Source organism: Sinocyclocheilus rhinocerous, unplaced genomic scaffold (genome assembly GCF_001515625.1).
Source record: "Sinocyclocheilus rhinocerous isolate Xijiao unplaced genomic scaffold, SAMN03320098_v1.1 scaffold990, whole genome shotgun sequence".
Classification (NCBI taxonomy): domain Eukaryota; kingdom Metazoa; phylum Chordata; class Actinopteri; order Cypriniformes; family Cyprinidae; genus Sinocyclocheilus; species Sinocyclocheilus rhinocerous.
Genome location: NW_015652301.1, coordinates 910,227 through 919,394, shown reverse-complemented (window position 1 = coordinate 919,394; position 9,168 = coordinate 910,227). Strand labels below are relative to the sequence as shown.

Sequence of the window (9,168 nt, the reverse complement as noted above, 5' to 3'; positions counted from 1 at the left end):
ATCACTGATTCGCAAGCATGACTGGAGCAGGATGTTTCTCAGTGGTAAGTGTCAACTTAGTTTGTGGTGATTGCAGAATCATTGTTATAATTTATTTAGGTGCACGTGTGGGAACTGTATCAGAATGCCAAGCGAAGGTAAAAACCTCTGCTGCTGACAGTACAACAGGTAGTATTACACGTTTCTGCATTAGATAAACATTAGATGCCTCGTTTACAATGTATTTTTGGCTATTGCTACAAATATACCCCAGCGACTTAAGACTGCTTTTGTGCTCCAGGGTCACATATACAGTCTGGCACAAAGCGCTAACAGTATGCGCATCCGATGCAAAGAATGATGCTCTTGAAGCAACACAGAGTCACAGCACGCAACGCTTCGCAGTAAAAAGTTCAAAGCACAAAGCAAAGAGATTTTGATGTGTAGTGTATTATAACTGTGCAACAGTTTACTGAGCCTTCTCTTTTAACAGTTTTACATTTCAGTTACCGTGCGCTTTAAAAACAACTTATAGTCTTTTCTACTCCCATGTTTTGTTCTAACAGACACCTGGTAGCTAGTAACATGATTTAGAAACAACAATAAATGCTGAATGGAGAATGACTGACAGCCGCAGTGGATAAAAGAGTTTACGTGAACTTTAATGTAAGGACTTAAATATTCATCTGTACCTCACATTAAGCTATTGTATGGCTTCAGAAGACTTGGAATAGAGTGCATAACGATTATTAGAGTTTGAACTTGCTGTTTCTTTGTAATTATCTGTAAAATTTACTAGCAATATCTGAGTGAAAATGGTTTCTACATCAATTGTTTTTCAGTGTAACCGTAGGACTAGCTCACGGAGGTCTTTTTAAAAAAGGTCTGAGTTTGCTGTATTCCCGAACATGAGCTCAGCTGCTCTGCACTAGCTGGAAATGTTAAGTCTTTCTGCGCCAGAGGTTTAATCATGAGTTCAGCTTCAAATCTGAAAGATCAATCAGTGTAATCTACAGGGTCAGTGTGCTGTCGACACCTGCCAACAATCAAAAGCACATTAGGTGTGGAAACCAAGTTTATTGGCACTGACATTGTTCTCAGGAAGACATATCATTACATGCTATTACTCTGCAATTTCCCTCAGTGTTTTTCCTAACCACACTTCTGAAGCACATATCAGCGGCACTGCTATACTTACATGTCATAAAATGCCACATTATTTTAGTAATTTACAATAAAATATCACAAAGGAGATTAGCATTTCTCATGTTTTTCTAGATGGTTATTAGATTCAATGGAAAGCAAACTGCTTAAGTTTCATGTTTCTGAAAAGATCTCACATTTGTTCTTGGGTTTTCAAGAAGAGATCTCCTTAACGTCTCAGACTTTACTCAGATTCAACAAGATCTCTGCAATGAACCAAAGGTCTCAATATAAACTCAAACATGCCTCATTAAATTCCTGAAAGTCCAAATGATCCAGATGTACAACTTACTCCATGCCAAAAATTGACTCTTTTCTTTTTTTGTAAGGAATTATACACTGCAAAAAATGATTTTCTCAGTATTTTTTCCAGTACAAATATCTAAACATTCTTAAATCAAGATACATATACTCATACATATAATCATCAAAATTAAGTGAGTTTTTGCTTAAAACAAGAAAAATATCTGTCAGCAGAGTGAGAAAAATAATCTTGTTTTCCTTTTGAATTAAGTGGATTTTTCTTACTGCACTGACAGATATTTGTTCTTGTTTTAAGCATACTTTAAGCTCACTTAATTTTGATGATGTAATAAAAAAACAAGACTTAACATCTTAAGTTAACTTTTTATGAATGTTTACACTGAAAAAAAATATTTTCTTAGAACCAAGATACATTTAATTGAAATGCAAAATGGCTTAAGATATGAAGTCTTGTTTTCTGAAAAATGTATCAAAATTTTGTTCGTTTTTGCTTAAACCAAGAAAAAATATCTGCCAATGGGGTAAGAAAAATAATCATAATTCAAAGAGAAAACAACAACAAAAAAAGGATTTTTTTTTCTCATTTTAAGAAACATCTTAAGTTAACTTTTTATGAATGTTTACACTGAAAAAAAATATTTTCTTAGAACCAAGATACATTTAATTGAAATGCAAAATGGCTTAAGATATGAAGTCTTGTTTTCTGAAAAATGTATCAAAATTTTGTTCGTTTTTGCTTAAACCAAGAAAAAATATCTAACAATGGGGTAAGAAAAATAATCATAATTCAAAGAGAAAACAACAACAAAAAAAGGATTTTTTTTTTCTCATTTTAAGAAAAAAACCCAAATAATTTTGATACATTTTTCAGAAAACAAGGCAAAGATAGTAAGTAATTTTGCTTCTCAAGTAAATATATCTTGATTTAAGAATGTTTAGATCATTTTAATGGAAAACAAGACAAAAATACTTTAAGAAAATCATTTTTGAAGTGCATGAGAGAACAAGCTGATACATAAATGAAAAATATCTGAGAACTTCTGAGCTGTGAACGGGCAATAAAAGTTTCACAGCATCTGTCATGATGGGTTACTGACACACGTCTCAGTTTTTTGAGGTGGGTTTCATTGCCATCGCTAATCACACAGGGGTCAAAGGAACGAACGGCTGCACTTTTATCAAATCAATGAGAGCCTGAGAGAACAACATAAAACTAGCGGACCTCTCAGCCATTCGATATGCTGCGGACGATGAAGTCAGGCGAAGCTGGGCTGCTGGAAAGTGATTGCGGCAGAAAACATGGATAGAAAGTGGGCCATGGGGGTGTATGTGAGTTTTTTTAGAGAGAAAGGATCGAGTGCTCAAGCCATATTTGTATTTAATATTTAAAAATATTTTGTCTAAAAAAATTTATATTTGATTTTTCCAGCTAATATTTCATATATAAAGTTATACATCAGTGCACATTATTCTAAAGAAGAAAAATGATGAAAAACATATTTTCATTGTCTGTTTTTCATATTTTCCAACATGTTTTTCTTATTGAATGTCTTCCTTCACTCACAATATATCATGCTATGGAAGTACAATAGGTTGCAAATGCCATTTCATGTTAACTTTATCCATCTGTAAAAATAACTCTTCTATTATTTAACATGCTTTTTCCCATAGGCATTTCTTTATAAAGAATTTTCATGCAGCTCTTTTCCATACAATCTCATTTCCACATATTTTAACTGGCACCACATTTGCGCCACTAAATTTGGGTCTGTTCCTCACATAAGCTTTCATGTGACTTGAGAAGAACTGAAATATATAGTACGTAAGTCTTATAGACTAGTTACACAATAAATTATGCTGCTTTTTTGTTCATTTTGGAGCTTGACAGACAATGTCACAAAGAAATGTCATTGTATACAAAATAGCTGCATGAATATTCAAACACTCGCCTGTGTTCCACAGCATACAGGTTTTCAATAATAACATAACGTGAACTATACCTTTAAGTCTTTGAGTGTGCAGTACAGTATCAGTGTTTGCCACCCACCGTCCCTTAAAGGAACACTCAACTATTTTTGAAAATAGGCTCATTTTCCAACTCCCCTAGAGTTAAACAGTTGAGTTTTACCGTTTTCGAATCCATTCAGCCGATCTCTGATCTCATGGGTGCAGCAGGCGCAATAGGGCCTTTCGCACCGCTTTAGTTCCAGAACTAAATGTACAGTACTAAAGTACTGGGACGATTTTGCGCGAACTATTTCCCAGTACTATTTAATGGGTTGCATTCGCACCGAGAGTGTGTACTAAGAACCGGTCGACAGCGTCGTCATTTGTGCGCGGCGTTCAACAACGAAAACAAAGAAAAACAACGTCTGAATGGATTCGAAAACGGTAAAACTCAACTGTTTAACTCTAGGGGAGTTGGAAAATGAGCCTATTTTCAAAAATAGTGGAGTGTTCTTTTAAGATGGCTGAAGCTTAGCTGACATCCAAGAGCTACAGGCAAAATCTAACGGCAAAGGCAGAGTTTTCATCTTTCTCCCTCCTGTCCCAGATCTGCCCATTCCTACAGGCCTCCGCTAACTGATCAGCACTGCCTCTAAAACAATCCCGATGCAATGAATATCGATGCAGTGCATGCTGTCTTTGGACTATAAAGGTCACTGGTGGACTGAAGACGTATTACAGGCATGTATCACCACATACTATGACATACACTTTACATTCACTGACCTACTTTTCAAAAGAGGCTATTCATTCATTTCCTCTGGAGACGGTTCTCTGAATTTAGCATGACTATCAAACCAGCTCCGGCTCACAGCAGGGGAGGGTGTGGAGGCCATTGTACTGGCAGCTAAACTGAAGCTGCTTTTTACATTAACACTTTTGAAGGTGAATGTTGTCGATGCATGCACAACCATCATTCATTGGAGATGTATCCAGTAAGATACATTTCTGCTACTAAATCTGAAACCGGTTCTGTTGGAATAGCGAATAATGTTTGGTTTGATATTTGATCCCATTTTATTTGAGGCTACGATATATTCCAAAGGATGCATGCATGCTATCCGAAAGCTAGTGTTTCAATAAAATGACATTTTGAATGTGAATGTTTTCAGTGCATGCAAAACCATAATTCACAATGATTTCCAAAGAACTTCAATGATGTATTGCTTCATATTCATTGGAGATAAGATACATATCTTGTAAGAATAGTTAAAAAATGTTTTCTTTATTTGAGGCTGTGCATTATGGTATATTCCTAGGATCTTCAAATAATGCATGCATGCTTAACAGCTTGTTATTAATTCAATAAAACGAAAAACAAAGGCCTACTTATGATGGTGAATGTTTCGATGCGTGTAAAACCACATTCACAGGGATTTCCAAAGAACTGCAATGATGCATTACTTCATATTCACTAGAGGTAAGATATCTTGCAAAAATGGATAGGATTTATTTATTTATTTATTTAAGGCTAATCTTAAAATAATGCATGCATGTTTAACAGCTTTCCATGAAGTTGTTTTTAAATAAATTGAAACATACTTATAGTGAATGTTTCCAGTGCATGCAAAACCAAAACAAAGATTTCCAAGGAACTGCAAAGGTGCATTGCTTCATATTCACTGGAGATAAAATAAGAATGGCTAAAAAATTATGTTTGTTTTATTTAAAGCTATGCATTACGGTATAATCTTAGGATTTTAAAATAATGCATGCATGTTTAACAGCTTTCCATTAAGTTGTTTTTAAATAATTTGAAACATACTTTTAGTGAATGTTTCCAGTGCATGCAAAACCATAATTCACAAAGATTTCCAAGGAACTGCAAAGGTGCATTGCTTCATATTCACTGGAGATAAGATAAGAAATAAAAGTTATGTTTATTTTATTTAAAGCTATGCATTACAGTATAATCTTAGGATTTTAAAATAATGCATGCATGTTTAACAACTTTCCATACAGTTGTTTTTAAATGAAAGAAAATGCACTGAAATCCTTCACATCATAAGTACATGCAAACCACCAGTCACGAAGATGCTCCATTCATTTAGAACATAACATGCAGCAGTCTAAGACACATTTTAACAACAAAATTAGAATTGAATGCAATAAATTAATTAAAGTAGCAATGTGGGCAGGTTATAGTTATGGCCAGGAATAATGCATTATATTCTGTTTAAATGAGACCTGTTTTACAATGCATCCATGCATGCTCGATAGCTTTCCACAAGGTAACAAATGAATCCAGTGTGACCTATAGAGCTCCAATGGTTGACCCACAAAGAAACACATTTGAAAGTGAGACTGAGCACATCATCCACAGAAAGAGAGGTGACAGTAATCCAACATCTGATGGAATGGTGTTGACATAACTGGACCACTACAAAACCGAACTGCATATAACGGAAATGCCATCATATGAATCTCTGGATTCGCTGTCAATTCGTCGCCTCATATTCTTTGCCGCTTTAATCGCGCGAGTTTTCAGCCCATCTTTCATGCTGATTTGTACTCACAGTGATGCGAGGGATGTTCTTCTTGCCCTGGTATCCGGACATCTCTGCGCTGATGGCTGGAGATCCGCACGCGTAATGGTTCCCGATGCGCGTTTGGGGAAGCGACGCCCCGCAGCTCAATGACACCCGCCGCCGTCGGCACAAAACAACCCGGACGCGATGGAGGAAGGTTTCCAGACAATCCTGCAGAGATTCTAAAGGTGGAGGATGAAATTTCCCCTGTGTTTCACGTGACGGGCTCTTCTCTCTTGTTCCGGCAGGACGCTCCAGACAGACACTGATGGAGATTTACACGGCCAAAGCCACCGTGCATGCGCAACACCCCACCCTGATCCACGCACGCGCGCGCGCACACACACACACACACACACACACACACAGTCTGGTTGACTATCCTTGTAGGGACTCACCATAGGCGTAATGGTTTTTATACAGTACAAACTATATCACCCTACACCTAAACCTACCCCTTACAGAAAACTTTCAGCATTTTTACAATCTCAAAAAAACTCATTCTGTATGATTTATAACACACACACACACACACACACACACACACACACACGCACACACACACACACACACACATCTTCATACATGCATTATATTTCTACAGATTTCTATTGTATATGTACTTTCATAGAATTACAAAATTAGTTTGATGAATAATTAGGCTATGTTGATCGTTTTGATTTTGTGAAGCACAAGAGTTAGCAATAAACAAGAGTTACATTTTCTGTATAATATGAAACGACAAAAATGTTTTTATTTATATGACTGTTGATAGTATTCTGAGGTCTCTCGTTTCAATAATATACATTTTGTATAACAAAGTACAAATATTTTGCTGTTCAAATAAACAATTTATTTTAATTAAATCAGAAATAAAATAAAATACAATTTGACAAGTTTTAATATAGCTGCTTTATTCATTATGGTTAGACCAGCAGATAGATTTTTTTATATCTATTTTTTTTAAATCTCAACATCTCAACATTTCAGCAAACTTAGAAATGGCTCCTGGCCTGGTTTATCCTTAATAATAAAAATTAAAAAATAAAATAAATTATTTTATTAATTTATTAATCTATCCTTAATGATTTTTTTGCTTTATTCATTATGGTTAGACCAGCAGATAGATTTTTTTATATCTATTTTTTTTAAATCTCAACATCTCAACATTTCAGCAAACTTAGAAATGGCTCCTGGCCTGGTTTATCCTTAATAATAAAAATTTAAAAATAAAATAAATTATTTATTAATTTATTAATCTATCCTTAATGATTTTTTTTTCTCTAAAATAAACACAGCTTTTGGGAAATGTGTTGTGTTGATTTATTGTTTTTCATTATTCATTATGATTAGACCAGCAGCTAGCTTTCTTTCTTTCTTTCTTTCTTTCTTTCTTTCTTTAAGTGGCTGACGTTTCCAGAAAACCTTACTGAAACAATACAACAATATAATTTAGGACCAATAATGCTATTTATTTATATTACCGATGAAGATTATATAATATATTGTGCCTTTATTAAATTTTACGAATGACTTAAGTGCCAATGTAAATAAATTGTGGAATCTCAACTCACATTTTAGTGTTGCTAGAATGTGCCAGGCCTTATCAAAGAAGATGCACTTTTAAAAATGCAAAAGCATTTATCTTTTGAGAGATTTAATTATACTTAAATATTATGGGGGAAATTATAATATAATGGGAATATGTTGACAAATAATTAATTAGCATTAGATTTCCCCTATAGTATTGTACTATAGTTGCACACACATGTAAATCTAGAAACAACCCCTCCACTTCAGCATATATGCCAGCAGCCAATCACGTGAATGGAAGCACACAGGCTCCTCCCACTGAGTTTCTATGGTTGCCGTGGGTTACTGGGTAGGCTGGTCCTCTACGCCTGTCTCCCATAAACGAAGAACACAATGGAATCCCGTTCTTGTGTGAGATAATTTGGTATTTCATGGTCCGGTTCTCAGTGCATGGCTAATCGTTCTTTATTAATGTGACCAATTTGCTGCACAAAGGAACAATTAGTGTACAAACTATTTGGAAGCATCTCACATTGTTGAATGCGTAACAAAGATGTGTCCTGTGAAAAGGAGCAACCAATGAGCTGCTTTGGAAGCTGAAACCAGCACCAGCATGCAACTACACAAACCAAACTACAGCATGTTTTACACTGCGAAGAATAAAAGCTCATTTGCTCTTCCTAGTGTTGCTAAGATCTAAAATCACAATGTTCATCCGTGGCTCTTGATGGATGTTTGTTTTACTGCCACTTCTGTTTCATTTTTAACATCAGTTTGGCTTTTTAGCCATTAGGAGGCAGTAATGTGCTAATTATCACTGACCAGACCTATATTTAGAACAATATAATATCCCTGCACTATGTATGCAACTCTAGTTTCAATTTCAGTTTATCCAGTATAATTTATTATAAAGTAGAAATATTTGATTCCAAGAACCATTGTAAATATTTACTTTTTTCCCATTCGCTATATTCGCCATCGTTATATGATTAGAATTTCAAGGAACACTTTAGACTACAAATACAAAATAACTTCATTTTCTAACATTTAATTATTTTGAAATGATTATTTCGTGGTGAGGTCACGTGCCAATAGGGCATTTCACTTGAAACAGTAAACCCTGAGTAGAAATATGTAGAAGTAGAAAGAAGTATGACGTTTTGTAGCATAAATAGCGCAAGTAGTGTGTTCACCATAGGGTGTTTACACTGAAAATACCAAAAAAAGAAAAAGTGCACTTTAAATACCCGGATGATGCACTTAAATCAACAACAACAAAAAACTGACCCTGCGTCCCAATGTTCATACTATCCATCCTAAATAGTATGTGAGATTAAAAAAAGTGTGTCCCAAAGCATAATATGTTGAAAAGAGTACGCCAAAGTCGCCGGATGGTCTACTATTTCAGGTAGATTTTTGAAGTGTGGATCCGTGCACACTCTAGTGCTGGGTCGTTCTTGAACGATTCGTTCGTTTTGAACGAATCTTTAATGTGACTCGGGAAGAACGAGTCGTCTCGGGGAGTGATTCGTTCAGTCGCGCATGCGCAACATCCTATAGGTTCTGTACTGGAATTAGTCAAGTAGTTCACCTGGTTCGAGTCTTCGGGTTTTTCCGAGTCATTCGTTCATCACGTGACAGCCCCATAAACTTA

General features: G+C 35.4%; 1 protein-coding gene across 1 annotated transcript in view; it reads right to left on the bottom strand.

Annotated features, from left to right (window-relative positions):
• Window positions 1–8,493, bottom strand: part of LOC107714551 (dihydropyrimidinase-related protein 2-like) — a 25,805-nt gene extending 17,312 nt beyond the window's left edge. Inside the window, exons 1-2 of the mRNA XM_016520419.1 lie at window positions 8,467–8,493; window positions 5,966–6,152 (exon numbers count right to left, since the gene is read on the bottom strand). Of these exons, the coding sequence (XP_016375905.1) occupies window positions 5,966–6,152; window positions 8,467–8,493 (214 nt within the window). The remainder of the gene's footprint in view (window positions 1–5,965; window positions 6,153–8,466) is intronic.
• Window positions 8,494–9,168: the final 675 nt, after the last annotated feature.